The sequence below is a fragment of the Oncorhynchus mykiss genome, chromosome 9 (assembly GCF_057628025.1).
Source record: "Oncorhynchus mykiss isolate SJ-2025 chromosome 9, ASM5762802v1, whole genome shotgun sequence".
NCBI lineage: Eukaryota > Metazoa > Chordata > Actinopteri > Salmoniformes > Salmonidae > Oncorhynchus > Oncorhynchus mykiss.
The window spans coordinates 4,316,991-4,344,412 of NC_143030.1; the positions used below are offsets into that span (position 1 = coordinate 4,316,991).

Consider the following 27,422-nt stretch of genomic DNA (forward strand, 5'->3'; position numbering starts at 1 on the left):
GGTCAACCCTCAGAGCCTGATTCCTCTCTACCCAGTATAGCCATTAGAGGACTGGTCACCCCTCAGAGCCTGGTTCCTCTGTTCTACCCAGTACAGCCAGTAGAGGACTGGTCACCCCTCAGAACCTGGTTCCTCTCTACCCAGTACAGACAGTAGAGGACTGGTCACCCCTCAGAGCCTGGTTCCTCTCTACCCAGTACAGTCACTAGAGGACTGGTCAACCCTCACAGCCTGGTTCCTCTCTACCCAGTACAGCCAATAGAGGACTGGTCACCCCTCAGAGCCTGGTTCCTCTCTATCCAGTACAGCCAGTAGAGGACTGGTCACCCCTCAGAGCCTGGTTCCTCTCTACCCAGTAGAGCCAGTAGAGGACTGGTCAGCCCTCAGAGCCTGGTTCCTCTGGTCTACCCAGTACAGCCAGTAGAGGACTGGCCACCCCTCAGAGCCTGGTTCCTCTCTACCCAGTACAGCCAGTAGAGGACTGGTCACCCCTCATAGCCTGGTTCCTCTCTATCCAGTACAGCCAGTAGAGGACTGGTCACCCCTCAGAGCCTGGTTCCTCTCTACCCAGTACAGCCAGTAGAGGACTGGTCACCCCTCAGAGCCTGGTTCCTCTCGTCTACCCAGTACAGCCAGTAGAGGACTGGTCACCCCTCATAGCCTGGTTCCTCTCTACCCAGTACAGCCAGTAGAGGACTGGTCACCCCTTAGAACCTGGTTCCTCTCTACCCAGTACAGCCAGTAGAGGACTGGTCACCCCTCAGAGCCTGGTTCCTCTGGTCTACCAAGTACAGCCAGTAGAGGACTGGTCACCCCTCAGAGCCTGGTTCCTCTCTACCCAGTACAGCCAGTAGAGGACTGGTCACCCCTCAGAGCCTGGTTCCTCTCTACCCAGTACAGCCAGTAGAGGACTGGTCAGCCCTCAGAGCCTGGTTCCTCTGGTCTACCCAGTACAGCCAGTAGAGGACTGGTCACCCCTCAGAGCCTGGTTCTTCTGGTCTACCCAGTACAGCCAGTAGAGGACTGGTCACCCCTCAGAGCCTGGTTCCTCTCTACCCAGTACAGCCAGTAGAGGACTGGTCACCCCTCAGAGCCTGGTTCCTCTCTACCCAGTACAGCCAGTAGAGGACTGGTCAACCTCTGAGCCTGGTTCCTCTATACCCAGTATAGCCAGTAGGGGACTGGTCACCCCTCAGAACCTGGTTCCTCTCTACCCAGTACAGTCAGTAGAGGACTGGTCACCCCTCAGAGCCTGGTTCCTCTGGTCTACCCAGTACAGCCAGTAGAGGACTGGTCACCCCTCAGAGCCTGGTTCCTCTGGTCTACCCAGTACAGCCAGTAGAGGACTGGTCACACCTCAGAACCTGGTTCCTCTCTACCCAGTACAGACAGTAGAGGACTGGTCACCCCTCAGAGCCTGGTTCCTCTCTACAGCCAGTAGAGGACTGGTCACCCCTCAGAGCCTGGTTCCTCTGGTCTACCCAGTACAGCCAGTAGAGGACTGGTCAACCCTCAGAGCCTGATTCCTCTCTACCCAGTAGAGCCATTAGAGGACTGGTCACCCCTCAGAGCCTGGTTCCTCTGGTCTACCCAGTACAGCCAGTAGAGGACTGGTCACCCCTCAGAACCTGGTTCCTCTCTACCCAGTACAGACAGTAGAGGACTGGTCACCCCTCAGAGCCTGGTTCCTCTCTACCCAGTACAGCCAGTAGAGGACTGGTACCCCTCAGAGCCTGGTTCCTCTGGTCTACCCAGTACAGCCAGTAGAGGACTGGTCACCCCTCAGAGCCTGGTTCCTCTCTACCCAGTACAGCCAATAGAGGACTGGTCACCCCTCAGAGCCTGGTTCCTCTCTATCCAGTACAGCCAGTAGAGGACTGGTCACCCCTCAGAGCCTGGTTCCTCTCTACCCAGTAGAGCCAGTAGAGGACTGGTCAGCCCTCAGAGCCTGGTTCCTCTGGTCTACCCAGTACAGCCAGTAGAGGACTGGTCACCCCTCATAGCCTGGTTCCTCTGGTCTACCCAGAACAGCCAGTAGAGGACTGGTCACCCCTCAGAGCCTGATTCCTCTCTACCCAGTATAGCCATTAGAGGACTGGTCACCCCTCAGAGCCTGGTTCCTCTGGTCTACCCAGTACAGCCAGTAGAGGACTGGTCACCCCTCAGAGCCTGGTTCCTCTGGTCTACCCAGTACAGCCAGTAGAGGACTGGTCACCCCTCAGAGCCTGGTTCCTCTGGTCTACCCAGTACAGCCAGTAGAGGACTGGTCACCCCTCAGAACCTGGTTCCTCTCTACCCAGTACAGCCAATAGAGGACTGGTCACCCCTCAGAGCCTGGTTCCTCTCTACCCAGTATAGCCAGTAGGGGACTGGTCACCCCTCAGAACCTGGTTCCTCTCTACCCAGTACAGTCAGTAGAGGACTGGTCACCCCTCAGAGCCTGGTTCCTCTGGTCTACCCAGTACAGCCAGTAGAGGACTGGTCACCCCTCAGAACCTGGTTCCTCTCTACCCAGTACAGTCACTAGAGGACTGGTCACCCCTCAGAGCCTGGTTCCTCTCTACCCAGTACAGCCAATAGAGGACTGGTCACCCCTCAGAGCCTGGTTCCTCTCTATCCAGTACAGCCAGTAGAGGACTGGTCACCCCTCAGAGCCTGGTTCCTCTCTACCCAGTAGAGCCAGTAGAGGACTGGTCAGCCCTCAGAGCCTGGTTCCTCTGGTCTACCCAGTACAGCCAGTAGAGGACTGGTCACCCCTCAGAGCCTGGTTCCTCTGGTCTACCCAGTACAGCCAGTAGAGGACTGGTCACCCCTCAGAGCCTGGTTCCTCTGGTCTACCCAGTACAGCCAGTAGAGGACTGGTCACCCCTCAGAACCTGGTTCCTCTCTACCCAGTACAGTCACTAGAGGACTGGTCACCCCTCAGAGCCTGGTTCCGCTCTACCCAGTACAGCCAATAGAGGACTGGTCACCCCTCAGAGCCTGGTTCCTCTGGTCTACCCAGTACAGCCAGTAGAGGACTGGTCACCCCTCAGAGCCTGATTCCTCTCTACCCAGTATAGCCATTAGAGGACTGGTCACCCCTCAGAGCCTGGTTCCTCTCTACCCAGTACAGCCAGTAGAGGACTGGTCACCCCTCAGAGCCTGGTTCCTCTGGTCTACCCAGTACAGCCAGTAGAGGACTGGTCACCCCTCAGAGCCTGATTCCTCTCTACCCAGTATAGCCATTAGAGGACTGGTCACCCCTCAGAGCCTGGTTCCTCTGGTCTACCCAGTACAGCCAGTAGAGGACTGGTCACCCCTCAGAACCTGGTTCCTCTCTACCCAGTACAGCCAATAGAGGACTGGTCACCCCTCAGAGCCTGGTTCCTCTCTACCCAGTATAGCCAGTAGGGGACTGGTCACCCCTCAGAACCTGGTTCCTCTCTACCCAGTACAGTCAGTAGAGGACTGGTCACCCCTCAGAGCCTGGTTCCTCTGGTCTACCCAGTACAGCCAGTAGAGGACTGGTCACCCCTCAGAACCTGGTTCCTCTCTACCCAGTACAGTCACTAGAGGACTGGTCACCCCTCAGAGCCTGGTTCCTCTCTACCCAGTACAGCCAATAGAGGACTGGTCACCCCTCAGAGCCTGGTTCCTCTCTATCCAGTACAGCCAGTAGAGGACTGGTCACCCCTCAGAGCCTGGTTCCTCTCTACCCAGTAGAGCCAGTAGAGGACTGGTCAGCCCTCAGAGCCTGGTTCCTCTGGTCTACCCAGTACAGCCAGTAGAGGACTGGTCACCCCTCAGAGCCTGGTTCCTCTGGTCTACCCAGTACAGCCAGTAGAGGACTGGTCACCCCTCAGAGCCTGGTTCCTCTGGTCTACCCAGTACAGCCAGTAGAGGACTGGTCACCCCTCAGAGCCTGATTCCTCTCTACCCAGTATAGCCATTAGAGGACTGGTCACCCCTCAGAGCCTGGTTCCTCTGGTCTACCGAGTACAGCCAGTAGAGGACTGGTCACCCCTCAGAACCTGGTTCCTCTGGTCTACCCAGTACAGCCAGTAGAGGACTGGTCACCCCTCAGAGCCTGGTTCCTCTGGTCTACCCAGTACAGCCAGTAGAGGACTGGTCACCCCTCAGAGCCTGGTTCCTCTGGTCTACCCAGTACAGCCAGTAGAGGACTGGTCACCCCTCAGAGCCTGATTCCTCTCTACCCAGTATAGCCATTAGAGGACTGGTCACCCCTCAGAGCCTGGTTCCTCTGGTCTACCGAGTACAGCCAGTAGAGGACTGGTCACCCCTCAGAACCTGGTTCCTCTGGTCTACCCAGTACAGCCAGTAGAGGACTGGTCACCCCTCAGAGCCTGGTTCCTCTGGTCTACCCAGTACAGACAGTAGAGGACTGGTCACCCCTCAGAGCCTGGTTCCTCTGGTCTACCCAGTACAGCCAGTAGAGGACTGGTCACCCCTCAGAGCCTGATTCCTCTCTACCCAGTATAGCCATTAGAGGACTGGTCACCCCTCAGAGCCTGGTTCCTCTGGTCTACCCAGTACAGCCAGTGGAGGACTGGTCACCCCTCAGAACCTGGTTCCTCTCTACCCAGTACAGACAGTAGAGGACTGGTCACCCCTCAGAGTCTGATTCCTCTCTACCCAGTACAGCCATTAGAGGACTGGGCACCCCTCAGAGCCTGGTTCCTCTGGTCTACCCAGTACAGCCAGTAGAGGACTGGTCACCCCTCAGAGCCTGGTTCCTCTCTACCCAGTACAGCCAGTAGAGGACTGGTCACCCCTCAGAGCCTGGTTCCTCTCTACCCAGTACAGCCAGTAGAGGACTGGTCACCCCTCAGAGCCTGGTTCCTCTCTATCCAGTACAGCCAGTAGAGGACTGGTCACCCCTCAGAGCCTGGTTCCTCTCTACCCAGTAGAGCCAGTAGAGGACTGGTCAGCCCTCAGAGCCTGGTTCCTCTGGTCTACCCAGTACAGCCAGTAGAGGACTGGGCACCCCTCAGAGCCTGGTTCCTCTCTATCCAGTACAGCCAGTAGAGGACTGGTCACCCCTCAGAGCCTGGTTCCTCTCTACCCAGTACAGACAGTAGAGGACTGGTCACCCCTCAGAGCCTGGTTCCTCTGGTCTACCCAGTACAGCCATTAGAGGACTGGGCACCCCTCAGAGCCTGGTTCCTCTGGTCTACCCAGTACAGCCAGTAGAGGACTGGTCACCCCTCAGAGCCTGGTTCCTCTGGTCTACCCAGTACAGCCAGTAGAGGACTGGTCACCCCTCAGAACCTGGTTCCTCTCTACCCAGTACAGCCAGTAGAGGACTGGTCACCCCTCAGAGCCTGGTTCCTCTCTACCCAGTACAGCCAGTAGAGGACTGGTCACCCCTCAGAGCCTGGTTCCTCTCTACCCAGTACAGCCAGTAGAGGACTGGTCACCCCTCAGAGCCTGGTTCCTCTCTACCCAGTACAGCCAGTAGAGGACTGGTCACCCCTCAGAGCCTGGTTCCTCTCTACCCAGTACAGCCAGTAGAGGACTGGTCACCCCTCAGAGCCTGGTTCCTCTCTACCCAGTACAGCCAGTAGGGGACTGGTCACCCCTCAGAGCCTGGTTCCTCTAGACAGACAGACAGACAGACAGTAACATAGACAGACAGACAGGTCTGTGATTAATACAGACTGGTCTGAAGGTAACCTGGTATAAATGAATAGAGTCTAATGGACAGTATATGGGTCATTCCTAGTTATATCCTGATCTAATACAGGACTGGTCTGAAGGTAACCTGGTATAAATGAATAGAGTCTAATGGACAGTATATGGGTCAATCCTAGAGATCAAGGACCAGTCAGACATCAATGACCAGTCAGACATCAAGGACCAGTCAGACATCAAGGACCAGTCAGAGATCAAGGACCAGTCAGACATCAATGACCAGTCAGAGATCAAGGACCAGTCAGAGATCAAGGACCAGTCAGAGATCAAGGACCAGTCAGAGATCAAGGACCAGTCAGACATCAAGGACCAGTCAGAGATCAAGGACCAGTCAGAGATCAAGGACCAGTCAGAGATCAAGGACCAGTCAGAGGTCAAGGACCAGTCAGATATCAAGTACCAGTCAGAGATCAAGGACCAGTCAGACATCAAGGACCAGTCAGAGATCAAGGACCAGTCAGAGATCAAGGACCAGTCAGAGATCAAGGACCAGTCAGACATCAAGGACCAGTCAGAGATCAAGGACCAGTCAGACATCAATGACCAGTCAGAGATCAAGGACCAGTCAGACATCAAGGACCAGTCAGAGATCAAGGACCAGTCAGACATCAAGGACCAGTCAGAGATCAATGACCAGTCAGAGATCAAGGACCAGTCAGAGATCAAGGACCAGTCAGAGATCAAGGACCAGTCAGAGATCAATGACCAGTCAGAGATCAAGGACCAGTCAGACATCAAGGACCAGTCAGAGATCAATGACCAGTCAGAGGTCAAGGACCAGTCAGAGGTCAAGGACCAGTCAGATATCAAGTACCAGTCAGAGATCAAGGACCAGTCAGACATCAAGGACCAGTCAGAGATCAAGGACCAGTCAGAGATCAAGGACCAGTCAGAGATCAATGACCAGTCAGAGGTCAAGGACCAGTCAGATATCAAGTACCAGTCAGAGATCAAGGACCAGTCAGACATCAAGGACCAGTCAGAGGTCAAGGACCAGTCAGATATCAAGTACCAGTCAGAGATCAAGGACCAGTCAGACATCAAGGACCAGTCAGATATCAAGTACCAGTCAGAGATCAAGGACCAGTCAGACATCAATGACCAGTCAGACATCAAGGACCAGTCAGAGATCAAGGACCAGTCAGAGATCAAGGACCAGTCAGACATCAATGACCAGTCAGAGATCAAGGACCAGTCAGAGATCAAGGACCAGTCAGAGATCAAGGACCAGTCAGAGATCAAGGACCAGTCAGACATCAAGGACCAGTCAGAGATCAAGGACCAGTCAGAGATCAAGGACCAGTCAGAGATCAAGGACCAGTCAGAGATCAAGGACCAGTCAGAGGTCAAGTACCAGTCAGAGATCAAGGACCAGTCAGACATCAAGGACCAGTCAGAGATCAAGGACCAGTCAGAGATCAAGGACCAGTCAGAGATCAAGGACCAGTCAGACATCAAGGACCAGTCAGAGATCAAGGACCAGTCAGACATCAATGACCAGTCAGAGATCAAGGACCAGTCAGACATCAAGGACCAGTCAGAGATCAAGGACCAGTCAGAGATCAAGGACCAGTCAGACATCAAGGACCAGTCAGAGATCAATGACCAGTCAGAGATCAAGGACCAGTCAGAGATCAAGGACCAGTCAGAGATCAAGGACCAGTCAGAGATCAATGACCAGTCAGAGATCAAGGACCAGTCAGACATCAAGGACCAGTCAGAGATCAATGACCAGTCAGAGGTCAAGGACCAGTCAGAGGTCAAGGACCAGTCAGATATCAAGTACCAGTCAGAGATCAAGGACCAGTCAGACATCAAGGACCAGTCAGAGATCAAGGACCAGTCAGAGATCAAGGACCAGTCAGAGATCAAGGACCAGTCAGAGGTCAAGGACCAGTCAGATATCAAGTACCAGTCAGAGATCAAGGACCAGTCAGACATCAAGGACCAGTCAGAGGTCAAGGACCAGTCAGATATCAAGTACCAGTCAGAGATCAAGGACCAGTCAGACATCAAGGACCAGTCAGATATCAAGTACCAGTCAGAGATCAAGGACCAGTCAGACATCAAGGACCAGTCAGAGGTCAAGGACCAGTCAGAGGTCAAGGACCAGTCAGATATCAAGTACCAGTCAGAGATCAATGACCAGTCAGAGATCAAGGACCAGTCAGACATCAAGGACCAGTCAGAGATCAAGGACCAGTCAGACATCAAGGACCAGTCAGAGATCAAGGACCAGTCAGAGATCAAGGACCAGTCAGAGATCAAGGACCAGTCAGAGGTCAAGGACCAGTCAGATATCAAGTACCAGTCAGAGATCAAGGACCAGTCAGACATCAAGGACCAGTCAGAGGTCAAGGACCAGTCAGATATCAAGTACCAGTCAGAGATCAAGGACCAGTCAGACATCAAGGACCAGTCAGATATCAAGTACCAGTCAGAGATCAAGGACCAGTCAGACATCAAGGACCAGTCAGAGGTCAAGGACCAGTCAGAGGTCAAGGACCAGTCAGATATCAAGTACCAGTCAGAGATCAATGACCAGTCAGAGATCAAGGACCAGTCAGACATCAAGGACCAGTCAGACATCAATGACCAGTCAGAGGTCAAGGACCAGTCAGAGATCAAGGACCAGTCAGAGATCAAGGACCAGTCAGAGATCAAGGACCAGTCAGAGATCAAGGACCAGTCAGACATCAAGGACCAGTCAGAGATCAATGACCAGTCAGAGGTCAAGGACCAGTCAGAGGTCAAGGACCAGTCAGATATCAAGTACCAGTCAGAGGTCAAGGACCAGTCAGAGGTCAAGGACCAGTCAGAGGTCAAGGACCAGTCAGAGGTCAAGGACCAGTCAGATATCAAGGACCAGTCAGAGGTCAAGGACCAGTCAGAGGTCAAGGACCAGTCAGATATCAAGTACCAGTCAGAGGTCAAGGACCAGTCAGACATCAATGACCAGTCAGAGATCAAGGACCAGTCAGACATCAAGGACCAGTCAGACATCAATGACCAGTCAGAGGTCAAGGACCAGTCAGAGATCAAGGACCAGTCAGAGGTCAAGGACCAGTCAGACATCAATGACCAGTCAGAGATCAAGGACCAGTCAGAGATCAAGGACCAGTCAGAGATCAAGGACCAGTCAGAGATCAAGGACCAGTCAGACATCAAGGACCAGTCAGAGATCAAGGACCAGTCAGAGATCAAGGACCAGTCAGACATCAATGACCAGTCAGAGATCAAGGACCAGTCAGAGATCAAGGACCAGTCAGAGATCAAGGACCAGTCAGAGATCAAGGACCAGTCAGAGATCAAGGACCAGTCAGAGGTCAAGGACCAGTCAGATATCAAGTACCAGTCAGAGATCAAGGACCAGTCAGACATCAAGGACCAGTCAGAGATCAAGGACCAGTCAGAGATCAAGGACCAGTCAGAGATCAAGGACCAGTCAGACATCAAGGACCAGTCAGAGATCAAGGACCAGTCAGACATCAATGACCAGTCAGAGATCAAGGACCAGTCAGACATCAAGGACCAGTCAGAGATCAAGGACCAGTCAGAGATCAAGGACCAGTCAGAGGTCAAGGACCAGTCAGATATCAAGTACCAGTCAGAGATCAAGGACCAGTCAGACATCAAGGACCAGTCAGAGATCAAGGACCAGTCAGAGATCAAGGACCAGTCAGAGATCAAGGACCAGTCAGACATCAAGGACCAGTCAGAGATCAAGGACCAGTCAGACATCAATGACCAGTCAGAGATCAAGGACCAGTCAGACATCAAGGACCAGTCAGAGATCAAGGACCAGTCAGAGATCAAGGACCAGTCAGAGGTCAAGGACCAGTCAGATATCAAGTACCAGTCAGAGATCAAGGACCAGTCAGACATCAAGGACCAGTCAGAGATCAAGGACCAGTCAGAGATCAAGGACCAGTCAGAGATCAAGGACCAGTCAGACATCAAGGACCAGTCAGAGATCAAGGACCAGTCAGACATCAAGGACCAGTCAGAGATCAAGGACCAGTCAGACATCAAGGACCAGTCAGAGATCAATGACCAGTCAGAGGTCAAGGACCAGTCAGAGGTCAAGGACCAGTCAGATATCAAGTACCAGTCAGAGGTCAAGGACCAGTCAGAGGTCAAGGACCAGTCAGAGGTCAAGGACCAGTCAGAGGTCAAGGACCAGTCAGAGATCAAGGACCAGTCAGAGGTCAAGGACCAGTCAGAGGTCAAGGACCAGTCAGATATCAAGTACCAGTCAGAGGTCAAGGACCAGTCAGACATCAAGGACCAGTCAGACATCAAGGACCAGTCAGACATCAATGACCAGTCAGATATCAAGTACCAGTCAGAGATCAAGGACCAGTCAGACATCAAGGACCAGTCAGAGATCAAGGACCAGTCAGAGATCAAGGACCAGTCAGAGATCAAGGACCAGTCAGACATCAAGGACCAGTCAGAGATCAAGGACCAGTCAGACATCAATGACCAGTCAGAGATCAAGGACCAGTCAGACATCAAGGACCAGTCAGACATCAAGGACCAGTCAGAGATCAATGACCAGTCAGAGGTCAAGGACCAGTCAGATGTCAAGTACCAGTCAGAGGTCAAGGACCAGTCAGACCAGTCAGAGGTCAAGGACCAGTCAGAGGTCAAGGACCAGTCAGATATCAAGTACCAGTCAGAGGTCAAGGACCAGTCAGAGGTCAAGGACCAGTCAGATATCAAGTACCAGTCAGAGGTCAAGGACCAGTCAGACATCAATGACCAGTCAGAGATCAAGGACCAGTCAGACATCAAGGACCAGTCAGACATCAATGACCAGTCAGAGGTCAAGGACCAGTCAGAGATCAAGGACCAGTCAGAGGTCAAGGACCAGTCAGACATCAATGACCAGTCAGACATCAAGGACCAGTCAGAGATCAAGGACCAGTCAGAGATCAAGGACCAGTCAGAGATCAAAGACCAGTCAGAGATCAAGGACCAGTCAGAGATCAAGGACCAGTCAGAGATCAAGGACCAGTCAGAGGTCAAGGACCAGTCAGATATCAAGTACCAGTCAGAGATCAAGGACCAGTCAGACATCAAGGACCAGTCAGAGATCAAGGACCAGTCAGAGATCAAGGACCAGTCAGAGATCAAGGACCAGTCAGACATCAAGGACCAGTCAGAGATCAAGGACCAGTCAGACATCAAGGACCAGTCAGACATCAAGGACCAGTCAGACATCAAGGACCAGTCAGAGATCAAGGACCAGTCAGAGATCAAGGACCAGTCAGAGGTCAAGGACCAGTCAGATATCAAGTACCAGTCAGAGGTCAAGGACCAGTCAGACATCAATGACCAGTCAGAGATCAAGGACCAGTCAGACATCAAGGACCAGTCAGACATCAATGACCAGTCAGAGGTCAAGGACCAGTCAGAGATCAAGGACCAGTCAGAGGTCAAGGACCAGTCAGACATCAATGACCAGTCAGACATCAAGGACCAGTCAGAGATCAAGGACCAGTCAGAGATCAAGGACCAGTCAGAGATCAAGGACCAGTCAGAGATCAAGGACCAGTCAGAGATCAAGGACCAGTCAGAGATCAAGGACCAGTCAGAGATCAAGGACCAGTCAGAGATCAAGGACCAGTCAGAGATCAAGTACCAGTCAGAGATCAAGGACCAGTCAGAGATCAAGGACCAGTCAGAGATCAATGACCAGTCAGAGATCAAGGACCAGTCAGAGATCAAGGACCAGTCAGAGATCAATGACCAGTCAGAGATCAAGGACCAGTCAGAGATCAAGGACCAGTCAGAGGTCAAGGACCAGTCAGAGATCAAGGACCAGTCAGACATCAAGGACCAGTCAGACATCAAGGACCAGTCAGAGATCAAGGACCAGTCAGACATCAAGGACCAGTCAGAGATCAAGGACCAGTCAGAGATCAAGGACCAGTCAGAGATCAAGGACCAGTCAGAGATCAATGACCAGTCAGAGATCAAGGACCAGTCAGAGATCAAGGACCAGTCAGAGGTCAAGGACCAGTCAGAGATCAAGGACCAGTCAGACATCAAGGACCAGTCAGACATCAAGGACCAGTCAGAGATCAAGGACCAGTCAGACATCAAGGACCAGTCAGAGGTCAAGGACCAGTCAGACATCAAGGACCAGTCAGAGGTCAAGGACCAGTCAGAGGTCAAGGACCAGTCAGAGGTCAAGGACCAGTCAGAGATCAAGGACCAGTCAGAGATCAAGGTTAAACTCACCTGTATGTCTCCAACACATGCAGGCACAAATAGAAGCTGCAAGAAAAACTACAAGAGCTGCAGCTGCAGCTAGTAGTAGACCAACCTTCCACCTGTAGGGTAATTTAGGAAACAGGTCATCTGAAACAGAGAAGTCATGTCAAACCATTACAACACTACATATATACTGTACAGGAAGTAAAGCATCATTTATACATACTACTGAACAGACCAATAAGGTCATCCCCTAGGAAACCGTCCTCCACCAACTAGTCTAACTAACTAGAGGTCTCAGGTATTTGGGTTAACCAATGAAGACCTCACCTGAGACATGAATCTCAGCCTCCTTCAGGTGATTGATCTCCGTCTGTTGAACTCTACAGGTGAACCTGTTGGTGTCAGTCTGGTCCACGGTGACGGTGACATGTCGTCTCACAGCGTAGCGGTCCTCTGAGTCTCTGTGTCTCTCTGGAGGTCCATCAGCAGGAAGGATGGTTCCAGAACTGTCCAGCCACTCCATCTTAGGTTCAGGAAACCAGCCTCCAGACTCACACTTCAGGACCACCCCCCAGTCTTTAGTTCCATTAATAGATATCACTGGCTGAGATACAGCACCTACAGATACAAGATAAAACAGAGATCACTGGCTGAGATACAGATACAAGATAAAACAGAGATCACTGGCTGAGATACAGATACAGAAACAAGATAAAACAGAGATCACTGGCTGAGATACAGATACAGAAACAAGATAAAACAGAGATCACTGGCTGAGATACAGCACCTACACAGATACAAGATAAAACAGAGATCACTGGCTGAGATACAGATACAGAATCAAGATAAAACAGAGATCACTGGCTGAGATACAGCACCTAGGAATATTGGGACACAGACAGTGAGTCAACAGTAGGTAGTAGGAATATTGGGACACCACCAGTGAGTCAACAGCAGGTAGTAGGAATATTGGGACACCACCAGTGAGTCAACAGCAGGTAGTAGGAATATTGGGACACCACCAGTGAGTCAACAGCAGGTAGTAGGAATATTGGGACACCACCAGTGAGTCAACAGCAGGTAGTAGGAATATTGGGACACAGACAGTGAGTCAACAGTAGGTAGTAGGAATATTGGGACACAGCAGTGAGTCAACAGTAGGTAGTAGGAATATTGGGACACCACCAGTGAGTCAACAGTATGTAGTAGGAATATTGGGACACCACCATTGAGTCAACAGTAGGTAGTAGGAATATTGGGACACCACCAGTGAGTCAACAGCAGGTAGAAGGAATATTGGGACACTACAGTAGGTAGTAGGATGAGGGAGGAAGACCAGCTGAATACATGATGAGGGAGGAAGACTACCTGAATACATGATCTATAACAGAATTCCTCACAATCAAATGTAGACCGCATTATCTACCAAGAGAATTCTCTTCGATTATAATCACAGCCGTATATATCCCCCCCAAGCAGACACATCGATGGCTCTGAATGAACTTTATTTGACTCTTTGCAAACTGGAAACCATTTATCCGGAGGCTGCATTCATTGTAGCTGGGGCTTTTAACAAGGCTAATCTGAAAACAAGACTCCCTAAATTTTATCAGCATATCGATTGCGCAACCAGGGCTGGAAAAACCTTGGATCATTGCTATTCTAACTTCCGCGACGCATATAAGGCCCTGCCCCGCTCTCCTTTCGGAAAAGCTGACCACGACTACTAACCACTGCTTTTAATCAGGGCAAGGTGTCTGGTAACATGACCGAATACAAACAGTGCAGCTATTCCATCCGCAAGGCTATCAAACAAGCTAAGCGCCAGTACAGAGACAAAGTAGAATCTCAATTCAACGGCTCAGACACAAGAGGCATGTGGCAGGGTCTACAGTCAATCACGGACTACAAGAAGAAATCCAGCCCAGTCACGGACCAGGATGTCCTGCTCCCAGGCAGACTAAATAACTTTTTAGGACAATACAGTGCCACTGACACGGCCTGCAACGAAAACTTGCGGTCTCTCCTTCACTGCAGCCGAGGTGAGTAAGACATTTAAACATGTTAACCCTCGCAAGGCTGCAGGCCCAGACGGCATCCCCAGCCGCGCCCTCAGAGCATGCGCAGACCAGCTGGCCGGTGTGTTTACGGACATATTCAATCAATCCCTATACCAGTCTGCTGTTCCCACATGCTTCAAGAGGGCCACCATTGTTCCTGTTCCCAAGAAAGCTAAGGTAACTGAGCTAAACGACTACCGCCCCGTAGCACTCACTTCCGTCATCATGAAGTGCTTTGAGAGACTAGTCAAGGACCATATCACCTCCACCCTACCTGACACCCTAGACCCACTCCAATTTGCTTTTGCGTACTGGACTTCCTGACGGGCCGCCCCCAGGTGGTGAGGGTAGGCAACAACATCTCCTCCCCGCTGATCCTCAACACTGGGGCCCCACAAGGGTGCGTTCTGAGCCCTCTCCTGTACTCCCTGTTCACCCACGACTGCGTGGCCACGCACGCCTCCAACTCAATCATCAAGTTTGCGGACGACACAACAGTGGTAGGCTTGATTACCAACAACGACGAGACGGCCTACAGGGAGGAGGTGAGGGCCCTCGGAGTGTGGTGTCAGGAAAATAACCTCACACTCAACGTCAACAAAACTAAGGAGATGATTGTGGACTTCAGGAAACAGCAGAGGGAACACCCCCCTATCCACATCGATGGAACAGTAGTGGAGAGGGTAGCAAGTTTTAAGTTCCTCGGCATACACATCACAGACAAACTGAATTGGTCCACTCACACAGACAGCATTGTGAAGAAGGCGCAGCAGCGCCTCTTCAACCTCAGGAGGCTGAAGAAATTCGGCTTGTCACCAAAAGCACTCACAAACTTCTACAGATGCACAATCGAGAGCATCCTGGCGGGCTGTATCACCGCCTGGTACGGCAACTGCTCCGCCCTCAACCGTAAGGCTCTCCAGAGGGTAGTGAGGTCTGCACAACGCATCACCGGGGGCAAACTACCTGCCCTCCAGGACACCTACACCACCCGATGTCACAGGAAGGCCATAAAGATCATCAAGGACATCAACCACCCGAGCCCCTGCCTGTTCACCCCGCTATCATCCAGAAGGCGAGGTCAGTACAGGTGCATCAAAGCTGGGACCGAGAGACTGAAAAACAGCTTCTATCTCAAGGCCATCAGACTGTTAAACAGCCACCACTAACATTGAGTGGCTGCTGCCAACACACTGACACTGACTCAACTCCAGCCACTTTAATAATGGGAATTGATGGGAAATGATGTAAATATATCACTAGCCACTTTAAACAATGCTACCTTATATAATGTTACTTACCCTACATTATTCATCTCATATGCATACGTATATACTGTACTCTATATCATCGACTGTATCCTTATGTAATACATGTATCACTAGCCACTTTAACTATGCCACTTTGTTTACATACTCATCTCATATGTACATACTGTACTCGATACCATCTACTGTATCTTGCCTATGCTGCTCTGTACCATCACTCATTCATATATCCTTATGTACATATTCTTTATCCCCTCACACTGTGTACAAGACAGTAGTTTTGGAATTGTTAGTTAGATTACTTGTTGGTTATTACTGCATTGTCGGAACTAGAAGCACAAGCATTTCGCTACACTCGCATTAACATCTGCTAACCATGTGTATGTGACAAATAAAATTTGATTTGATTTGATTTAGGAAGGACTGATGAGGGAGGAAGACCAGCTGAATACATGATGAGGGAGGAAGACCAGCTGAATACATGATGAGGGAGGAAGACCAGCTGAATACATGATGAGGGAGGAAGACCAGCTGAATACATGATGAGGAGGAAGACCAGCTGAATACATGAGGGAGGAAGACCAGCTGAATACATGATGAGGGAGGAAGACCAGCTGAATACATGATCTCTAACAGAGGAAGGACTGATGAGGGAGGAAGACCAGCTGAATACATGATCTCTAACAGAGGAAGGATTGATGAGGGAGGAAGACCAGCTGAATACATGATGAGGGAGGAAGACCAGCTGAATACATGATCTATAACAGAGGAAGGAATGATGAGGGAGGAAGACCAGCTGAATACATGATGAGGGAGGAAGACCAGCTGAATACATGATCTATAACAGAGGAAGGAATGATGGAGGAAGACCAGCTGAATACATGATCTCTAACAGAGGAAGGAATGATGAGGGAGGAAGACCAGCTGAATACATGATGAGGGAGGAAGACCAGCTGAATACATGATGAGGGAGGAAGACCAGCTGAATACATGATATATAACAGAGGAAGGAATGATGAGGGAGGAAGACCAGCTGAATACATGATGAGGGAGGAAGACCAGCTGAATACATGATCTATAACAGAGGAAGGAATGATGAGGGAGGAAGACCAGCTGAATACATGATGGGGGAGGAAGACTAGCTGAATACATGATCTATAACAGAGGAAGGAATGATGAGGGAGGAAGACCAGCTGAATACATGATCTCTAACAGAGGAAGGAATGATGAGGGAGGAAGACCAGCTGAATACATGGCCTATAACAGAGGAAGGAATGATGAGGGAGGAAGACCAGCTGAATACATGATGAGGGAGGAAGACCAGCTGAATACATGATCTATAACAGAGGAAGGAATGATGAGGGAGGAAGACCAGCTGAATACATGATGAGGGAGGAAGACTAGCTGAATACATGATCTATAACAGAGGAAGGAATGATGAGGGAGGAAGACCAGCTGAATACATGATCTCTAACAGAGGAAGGAATGATGAGGGAGGAAGACCAGCTGAATACATGACCTATAACAGAGGAAGGAATGATGAGGGAGGAAGACCAGCTGAATACATGACCTATAACAGAGGAAGGAATGATGAGGGAGGAAGACCAGCTGAATACATGATGAGGGAGGAAGACCAGCTGAATACATGATCTATAACAGAGGAAGGAATGATGAGGGAGGAAGACCAGCTGAATACATGATGAGGGAGGAAGACTAGCTGAATACATGATCTATAACAGAGGAAGGAATGATGAGGGAGGAAGACCAGCTGAATACATGATGAGGGAGGAAGACCAGCTGAATACATGATGAGGGAGGAAGACCAGCTGAATACATGATCTATAAGAGAGGAAGGAATGATGAGGGAGGAAGACCAGCTGAATACATGATGAGGGAGGAAGACCAGCTGAATACATGATGAGGGAGGAAGACTAGCTGAATACATGACCTATAACAGAGGAAGGAATGATGAGGGAGGAAGACCAGCTGAATACATGATGAGGGAGGAAGACCAGCTGAATACATGATGAGGGAGGAAGACCAGCTGAATACATGATCTATAAGAGAGGAAGGAATGATGAGGGAGGAAGACCAGCTGAATACATGATGAGGGAGGAAGACCAGCTGAATACATGATGAGGGAGGAAGACTAGCTGAATACATGACCTATAACAGAGGAAGGAATGATGAGGGAGGAAGACCAGCTGAATACATGATGAGGGAGGAAGACTAGCTGAATACATGATGAGGGAGGAAGACCAGCTGAATACATGATGAGGGAGGAAGACTAGCTGAATACATGATGAGGGAGGAAGACTAGCTGAATACATGATGACGGAGGAAGACCAGCTGAATACATGATGAGGGAGGAAGACTAGCTGAATACATGATGACGGAGGAAGACCAGCTGAATACATGATGAGGGAGGAAGACCAGCTGAATACATGACCTATAACAGAGGAAGGAATGATGATATGTCGATAGTGAACAACCTTGTTTTACTCCTCTAGATAGTTTAAACCTTTCTAAGATGTAGCCATTATTTACTATTTTACACCTAGTGTTACTATACATAACCTTAACCCATTTTATAAGAGATTCCCCAAAATTGAAACATTCCAAGCATTTAAATATAAACTCCAGTTGTACTTTATCAAAAGCCTTTTCTAAATCAGCTATGAATCCCCGATATTTCATAGTGTTCTATTGTTTCCAGTACTTATATTATCTCCAATGTATCGTCCATGTTAAAAACCTGTCTGATTAGGATGAATAATACCTGACAATACTTTTTAAATTCAATGCTCCAAGCATTTAGCATTTTTCCCCATCTTCCATCCAGTTGGCTTTATGTTTTATAATATATTGGATCTTATCTTGAATAAGTGTTTTTCCTCTAACTTATTCTGAGCCTCTGTAGTTTGTATTGCTTTAGGTTTTAATGCTGTCTAACTGTACTGTTAGTCCTTCAATTCCCTTTGTTCATATGGACTCTATTGACCGAAATGTCTTTAGTTTTATAGATGAGTACTGAATTGCAGGGCCTCTAAAGACACATTTAAAAGTGTCCTATACACTAAGGGGATCTGCTGTACTAATGTTATGTTTGAAAAAGTCAGTTATAAATTCTTCTGTCCTTTTTTCTAAACAATTTATCATCTAGTAGGCTTTGATTAAATGTCCAATATCCTCGCCCACGTGGAAATTCTGTAAGAGTAATATATATATGCCAATTATGTGATGATTCGACTGCATTCTGTCCCCCATCAACACTTTCTACACTTTTGGTGCCAGAGAAAGTAGAAAGTAGAAAGTAGTCAAGATGATTAAGCCTCTGCCATGTATATCCAGTAGGGTATTTAAGTCTCCATATATCCACTAATTCCAATATATCCATGACATTCATGATTTCCTTAAGTGCCTGAGGGTGATAGTTTGTAGTGTGATTTCCTTAAGAGCCTCAGGGTGATAGTTTGTAGTGTGATTTCCTTAAGAGCCCGAGGGTGATAGTTTGTAGTGTGATTTCCTTAAGAGCCTGAGGGTGATAGTTTGTAGTGTGATTTCCTTTCCGGTCCATAGAGGTATTTAAGACCGTATTAAAATCTCCCACCATAATAATAGAGTCTAGTGTTGCTTGTAGAGTTGATAAATTCTTATATATATTTTCACAGAAGCTTGGATCATCATTATTTGGACTGTATAGGTGAATAAGCCATATCTGTTTATTGTCCAATAACATATTTAAAATCATCCATCTACCTTGAGGATCTGTTTGGACAATTTGCACATTTGGACATTTCTGTAAAATAAAAACATTTTTTATTTATTATTTCATCTTTATTTAACTTGTCAAGTCAGTTATGACTGTCGGTGGCACTGTATTGTCCTCAAAGCGAGCAGAGACGTTGTTTAATGTGTTTTGAATGATGTAGCATATATGTTTGCTATTATTACCTTTATTTAACTAGTCAAGTCAGTTAAGAACACATTTTTTTTTTCAATGACGGCCTACCGGGGAACAGTGGGGTTAACTGCCTGTTCAGGGGCAGAACGACAGATTTGTACCTTGTCAGCTCGGGGATTCGATTTTGCAACCTTTTGGTTACTAGTCCAATGCTCTAACCACTAAGCTACCCACCCCACCATCAACCCGTCTTTACCCATGGGAGAAATATATCCCCCCCCCCAGTCCTTTTTCCACAAAACTTCATCTAAAACTGTTGAATGGGTTTCCTGTAAACAATATATATTATATTCCTTCTCTTTTAGCCAGGTAAATACTGATTGTCTTTTCTTATTATCTGCTAAGACATTACAATTATAACTGGTTATAATTATTTCACCACTTACCATAATGAGACACAACTTTCAATTCTATTTATCACAATATATGTTTGTAAACATACCATTAAAAAGTAATATGATGATTGAGTGTCTGTATAGCGGTACCATGATCTTTGCATTTCTACTAAGTAAACCTCCAATTGGTCCCCACTATTCCACCCGCTAAAAGCCCTCCTCATCCCGAGTTGGTTTGTCATCCCAATGCCTGGCAGACCTCGACCCCCTGCATCCCATAACCGACTGGGATCCATCCTTTGAAAAGATTTGCACCATTTACAGAACAGAAGTAGATCAACTGCCAAATGCATTTCCATCGCCCTCACCTCCATTTGTATTATATATAGCCATCAAAATATATATTATATATATATATATATATTATATATATATATATAAAATCCTGTTTCTTATTTTCCATAATTGGCTATCAACATTAAGATTATTTTTGTGCAAAAAAAAACCCAGCGAGATTTACCAATACAACCTCTGATCACATGTCCAGTATTCATGACTCACCAACAAAGAGTTGAACGGTGGTTTCCTTCATCAGTGTTGGAATGAAGCACCTGTAGTTTCCAGTATCAGAGAGAGTAACTCTGGTCAGCTTTAAGGAGACGTTGCCCTTCTTCAGTTCTTCATGAAACATTGATGTCCTTCCCCTGTAGGATGGAAACTGCTCCTCATTCGAGTCTCGACCTTCACGGTAAAGATGGACTTTGTTTGTTGTTTTCAGGTTCAATCTGGTCCACTGCACTATCATGTCCTCAGCACTGACACTGGGTTTCAGGGAACATGGTAGAATGATGTCATCACCAGCTAAGGCAACGACTCGGTCAGCCGAACCAACAACCTGAACCTCAGACGACCCTGGAGAAAAACAAACGACACACAGTTAAAGACACCTGGTAACTTCCTGTTGTTCCATGGATTCTGGCCATATCAATGGACAAAGACCTCAATCACATGACACCATTCATTCCTATGTGAAGACTCAACAGCATTGAAGCTAAATATAGTCATTTAAGGTGGCGTCTCATGTGGGAGATTTATGTAGACAGTTTGAGCCACTCAAGGAAGTAAAGTTGCAGGCTAGCTCAGTGCTGCCCCCTCTCATTAAGTAACTCAAGTTGAAGGCCAACCGGGGTACTGCAGGCCGTCAGCAACTATACACTGAGTATACAAAACATTATGAACACCTGCTCTTTCCATGACAGACTGACCAGGTGAATCCAGGTGAAAGATATGATCCCTTATTGATGCCACTTATTAAATCCACTTCAATCAGTGTAGATCATGTGTCAAACACAAGGCCCGCCAGTGATTTGGGTTGTCAATACATTTTGTCCCGCTTCCATACAGCCCGCAAAGCGCTACACTATAATTTTAAGCATGTCAAACAGGGGTACATTGTCCCAGACCCCTCATCCCAGACTGTACATTGTCCCAGACCCCTCATCCCAGACTGTACATTGTCCCAGACCCCTCATCCCAGACAGTACATTGTCCCAGACCCCTCATCCCAGACTGTACATTGTCCCAGACCCCTCATCCCAGACTGTACATTGTCCCAGACCCCTCATCCCAGACTGTACATTGTCCCAGACCCCTCATCCCAGACTGTACATTGTCCCAGACCCCTCATCCCAGACAGTACATTGTCCCAGACCCCTCATCCCAGACTGTACATTGTCCCAGACCTCTCATCCCAGACTGTACATTGTCCCAGACCCCTCATCCCAGACTGTACATTGTCCCAGACCCCTCATCCCAGACTGTACATTGTCCCAGACCCCTCATCCCAGACTGTACATTGTCCCAGACCCCTCATCCCAGACTGTACATTGTCCCAGACCCCTCATCCCAGACTGTACATTGTCCCAGACCCCTCATCCCAGACTGTACATTGTCCCAGACCCCTCATCCCAGACTGTACATTGTCCCAGACCCCTCATCCCAGAGAGTACATTGTCCCAGACCCCTCATCCCAGACTGTACATTGTCCCAGACCCCTCATCCCAGAGAGTACATTGTCCCAGACCCCTCATCCCAGACAGACAGTACATTGTCCCAGACCCCTCATCCCAGACTGTACATTGTCCCAGACCCCTCATCCCAGACTGTACATTGTCCCAGACCCCTCATCCCAGACTGTACATTGTCCCAGACCCCTCATCCCAGACTGTACATTGTCCCAGACCCCTCATCCCAGACTGTACATTGTCCCAGACCCCTCATCCCAGACTGTGCATTGTCCCAGACCCCTCATCCCAGACTGTACATTGTCCCAGACCCCTCATCCCAGACTGTCACGCCCTTAGAGAGCTTTTTATGTCTGTATTTTGGTTTGGTCAGGGTGTGATTTGGGTGGGCATTCTATGTTCATTTTTCAATGTTTTGTATTTCTTTGTTTTGGCCGGGGGTGGTTCTCAATCAGGGACAGCTGTCTATCGTTGTCTCTGATTGGGAACCACACTTACCTTTTCCCACCTGTGTTTTGTGGGTAATTATTTGTTTTCTGTTTTGTGTTTGCACAGAACACAGAACTGTTTTGTTTCGTTCCATTTTGTTATTTTGTCTCAGTGTTCAGTTTAAATGAATTACCACGCTGCGCTTTGGTCCACTCCTTCTTCATGCAATGAAGTTACAGAACTACACACCACCAAAGGACCAAGCAGGAGGAACAGCAGTTCAGGACACCTGGACATGGGTAGAGATCCTGGGTTGGAAAGGACCTCGCCGTCCACTGGAGGAACTGGAGGCAGCTAAGGCGGAGAGGCAGCGTTATGAGGGAACACGGTTAGAGAGGCAGCCCCCCCAAAACATTTGGGGGGGCAGCACACAGGGAGTGTGGCAGAGTCAGGTTGGAGACCTGAGCCAACTCCCCGTGCTTACCGTGGCGGGCGACGTACTGGTCAGGCACCGTGCGGTGCAGCGCACGGTGTCTCCAGTAAGCGTTCTTATCCCAGCTACCCGCATCTGCCGGGTGAGCATCCAGCCAGGACGGCCCAGTGTATCCGGTGCCTGGTGAGCCATGTGGCAGCTCAACGTACCAGGCTGTCCATATGTCTCTTCCCTCCATTGATGAAGCATGGCACGAAGCCTCCCATGATTATCCACGGCACGAAGCCTCCAGTGATGAGGCCCTCGTTGGAGGCTTCGTGCCATGTCTCACGAGGGGTCTGGTCTATCTAGCGGCACCATCAACCGGGTGTCGGAAGAAGCAACAGAATAAATAATTTCAATCATTTGCTTGTTTGAAGTCAGTAGGTGACATGACCAAGGAGCTATTGAAATGTGAAAGTTGTAAAATCGTGTGAGATTAAAATGGGCAAACTAAAGGCTGTGCAATATATAAGGTTAGTCAGTAGACATTCTGAACCTTGTTTGAGGTCTGTAGGTCACATTACCAAGGAAATATTGAATTTTGAAAAACATTTAAAATGTGAAATTGTGTAGATGAAAATAGACAAACTAAAGGATGTGCAATGTGTGTGCAATGTGTAAAGTCAATTCAAAAGTGTAAATTAATTATTTAAAATAGTGCGATATGTGTGTCTATGCCATCGGGTTAGCTAGAACCAGTATTGGAAGTTTTAGGAGTAATGGTTAAATAGCTATTGAAATTAGAAAAATGTGATTTGTCACTATGTTGACGGTCCCTAACTGCTGTTGGTGGAGGAAGGAAAACTACAGGCGAATATCTGTCGAATATCCAAAATGAATCTGTTTTTACCTCCGTAGGCAACTGGTGCTTATACGTTAAAACTGGTGTAATGTGTTCTCTGTCTGGTCTTGGTCAGTACCCTGCAGCATTCTGTATGTTTTACAGTTGACCAGACAATATAATGGTACTGATATAAAGATGAATCCTCTATCTCCATAGTCATTACCCTAATCTACAATGGTACAGCTATAAAGACCTATCTCTATAGTCATTACCCTAATCTATAATGGTACTGATATAAAGACCTATCTCTATAGTCATTACCCTAATCTATAATGGTACTGATATAAAGACCTATCTCTATAGTCATTACCCTAATCTATAATGGTACTGATATGAAGACCTATCTCTATAGGCATTACCCTAATCTATAATGGTACTGATATAAAGACCTATCTCTATAGTCATTACCCTAATCTATAATGGTACTGATATAAAGATGAATCCTCGACCTCTATAGTCATTACCCTAATCTATAATGTCACAGCTATAAAGACCTATCTCTATAGGCATTACCCTAATCTATAATGGTACTGATATAAAGACCTATCTCTATAGGCATTACCCTAATCTATAATGGTACTGATATAAAGACCTTAGCTTCAGCCAGCTTCAGACTAAAGACAAGACGTTTTACGATCTGAATTCTTTGTATCTCTTCAACTCAGATGGTAAACTCTTTTTAGTCATAAACATGGCGACACTTCCTCTTCCTGCCTAACAATTTTCACCACAGGGGGACACACTATTTTCACACCACTTCGATACAGCTAAGATTTTCGTAACAAGTTAGGAGAGCATTTTCGCTAACCCTTTTCCTAACCTTAAAATAATTAAACTAATTATCCTATCCTGCTACGAAAAAGTCACTGCATTATCGAAGTATCGTGAAAACAGTGTTGTCTGCCACAGACACCCTACAGCACCACCACACCCAAACTGCCCCGTCTGATCAGACGACAAGACATCTACATTTCCTGCACTCGGTTATGAGCCTGAACTTGAATTCTCCCCGTTTCTTTCTTGTTAATATTATGTTCAGATAATAAAATAGCCTACAGTCTAAATAATGAAGGAATAATGTTGTGTCCTACCTGTCGTTATCAATGAAACACTGATGAACAGAATCCCAAAACACCAGACCGCCGAGGTCGGAAAGGTCTTCATTTCACGAACAAAACAAGTCTGACTCCAAGGTAAAGCTGTTTGTAACTGGTCAATAAAACTATTAGGAGTTTAGAAAAATAAACCAAAACAGTTGAAATGCTAATTTGTCAACGAACAGAATGTCTGTTCCAGAAATAACGGAGAAAAAAGGGCGGTGGAGTTTCACACTTTACTTTCACTTTCACCTACAGTACTTCTAGTTGAATATCATCTCGCGATATCTAGCTCCATCTAGTGTTCTGATATGGACATTAACTTCATGTCATCTCGCGATATCTAGTTTTTATTTTATTTTACCTTTATTTAACCAGGCAAGTCAGTTAAGAACAAATTCTTATTTTCAATGACGGCCTGGGAACAGTGGGTTAACTGCCTGTTCAGGGGCAGAACGACAGATTCGTACCTTGTCAGCTCAGGGGTTTGAACTCACAACCTTCCGGTTACTAGTCCAACGCTCTAACCACTAGGCTACCCTGCCGCCCCAGTGTTCTGATATGAATCTGATGTGAATAGATGTGACAACAAGTAGGCTGTAGTAAATATTTCAACTGGTAACAACGTATGATGTGAAATGACCCAAGAACACTGATCATATAAAATTAATGTGATATTCACTGTCGGTTGTTGACAAGCTGTATAGCTGTAGATGTAGCTAGACAGGTGTGAGCAGTATGGCAGAAATACCACAAATTGTATCAGAGAGAAAGGTAGAGTCACCATGTTGCTGCAAGATACTTCAATATGAATTAAATATTCAAGACATTCTCAAGGCCCTGTTGGCTGTTGGGGAAACCTGGAATGTAGTATTTAGAAGATACTCAAGGCCCTGGGGGCTGTAGGGGAAACCTGGAATGTAGTATTTAGAAGATACTCAAGGCCCTGTGGGCTGTAGGGGGAACCTGGAATGGAGCATTTAGAAGATACTCAAGGCCCTGGGGGCTGTAGGGGGAACCTGGAATGGAGTATTTAGAAGATACTCAAGGCCCTGGGGGCTGTAGGGGACACCTGGAATGGAGCATTTAAAAGATACTCAAGGCCCTGGGGGCTGTAGGGGAAACCTTGAATGGAGCATTTAGAAGATACTCAAGGCCCTGGGGGCTGTAGGGGAAATAAACTATTATCACTTTTTAGACAGCTACAGTTATCAGTTATTTGTATCAGTTATTTTACAACATGGTTCAATCACAGCTACAGTTATCAATACTTTACAACATGGTTCAATCACAGCTACAGTTATCAATACTTTACAACATGGTTCAATCAGAGATACAGTTATCAACACTTTACAACATGGTTCAATCAGAGATACAGTTATCAACACTTTACAGCATGGTTCAATCAGAGATACAGTTATCAACACTTTACAACATGGTTCAATCAGAGATACAGTTATCAACACTTCACAACATGGTTCAATCAGAGATACAGTTATCAACACTTTACAACATGGTTCAATCAGAGATACAGTTATCAACACTTTACAGCATGGTTCAATCAGAGATACAGTTATCAACACTTTACAACATGGTTCAATCAGAGATACAGTTATCAACACTTCACAACATGGTTCAATCAGAGATACAGTTATCAACACTTTACAACATGGTTCAATCAGAGCTACAGTTATCAACACTTTACAACATGGTTCAATCAGAGATACAGTTATCAACACTTTAAACATGGTTCAATCAGAGATACAGTTATCAACACTTTACAACATGGTTCAATCAGAGATACAGTTATTAACACTTTACAACATGGCTCAGAGCTAGTTATCAACACTTTACAACATGGTTCAATCAGAGATACAGTTATCAACACTTTACAACATGGTTCAATCAGAGATACAGTTATCAATAGTTTACAACATGGTTCAATCAGAGATACAGTTATCAACACTTTACAACATGGTTCAATCAGAGATACAGTTATCAATAGTTTACAACATGGTTCAATCAGAGATACAGTTATCAACACTTTACAACATGGTTCAATCAGAGATACAGTTATCAACACTTTAAACATGGTTCAATCAGAGCTCAATTTTTCTACGGCTGGCCATGCTTTCCACCTGGCTACCCCTACCCCGGTCAACAGCACTGCACCCTCCACAGCAACTCGCCCAAGCCTTCCCCATTTCTCCTTCTCCCAAATTCAGTCAGCTGATGTTCTGAAAGAGCTGCAAATTCTGGACCCCTACAAAAAAGCCGGGCTAGACAATCTGAACCCTTTCTTTCTAAAATGATCTGCCGAAATTGTTGCTGTATCTCTGATTGAACCATGTTGTAAAGTGTTGATAACTGTATCTCTGATTGAACCATGTTGTAAAGTGTTGATAACTGTATCTCTGATTGAACCATGTTGTAAAGTGTTGATAACTGTAGCTCTGATTGAACCATGTTGTAAAGTGTTGATAACTGTAGCTCTGATTGAACCATGTTGTAAAGTGTTGATAACTGTATCTCTGATTGAACCATGTTGTAAAGTGTTGATAACTGTACCTCTGATTGAACCATGTTGTAAAGTGTTGATAACTGTAGCTCTGATTGAACCATGTTTAAAGTGTTGATAATTAACTCTGATAGACTGGTAGACTATATTGTCACTATGAATAGTGGATAGAGGACAGGACAGACAGACTGGTAGACTATATTGTCAATATGAATAGTGGATAGAGGACAGACTGGTAGACTATATTGTCACTATGAATAGTGGATAGAGGACAGACTGGTAGACTATATTGTCACTATGAATAGTGGATAGAGGACAGACTGGTAGACCATATTGTCACTATGAATAGTGGATAGACAGACTGGTAGACTATATTGTCACTATGAATAGTGGATAGAGGACAGACTGGTAGACTATATTGTCACTATGAATAGTGGATAGAGGACAGACTGGTAGACTATATTGTCACTATGAATAGTGGATAGAGGA

At 47.3% G+C, this 27,422-nt stretch overlaps 1 protein-coding gene across 1 annotated transcript; it reads right to left on the reverse strand.

Annotated features, from left to right (window-relative positions):
* Positions 1–12,211: 12,211 nt before the first annotated feature.
* On the reverse strand, positions 12,212–24,684 carry LOC149980713 (butyrophilin subfamily 1 member A1-like). The gene is made up of 3 exons (XM_090183314.1): positions 24,410–24,684; positions 20,108–20,458; positions 12,212–12,537 (listed from the first exon to the last, which is right to left on the reverse strand). The coding sequence occupies exons 1-3, from the start codon at positions 24,480–24,482 to the stop codon at positions 12,227–12,229; spliced, it is 735 nt and encodes a 244-aa protein (XP_090039440.1). The 5' UTR covers positions 24,483–24,684; the 3' UTR covers positions 12,212–12,226.
* Positions 24,685–27,422: the final 2,738 nt, after the last annotated feature.

What these genes read in the sequence shown, in the direction of transcription:
- LOC149980713 (XM_090183314.1), bottom strand. Translation starts at nt 24,482, where the DNA reads ATGAAGACCTTTCCGACCTCGGCGGTCTGGTGTTTTGGGATTCTGTTC. An exon ending in TGTTTCATTGATAACGACAG is followed by an intron (nt 20,459 to 24,409) that starts GTAGGACACAAC and finishes GTTTTTCTCCAG; the next exon opens with GGTCGTCTGAGGTTCAGGTT. An exon ending in CACCGTTCAACTCTTTGTTG is followed by an intron (nt 12,538 to 20,107) that starts GTGAGTCATGAA and finishes TTGTATCTGTAG; the next exon opens with GTGCTGTATCTCAGCCAGTG.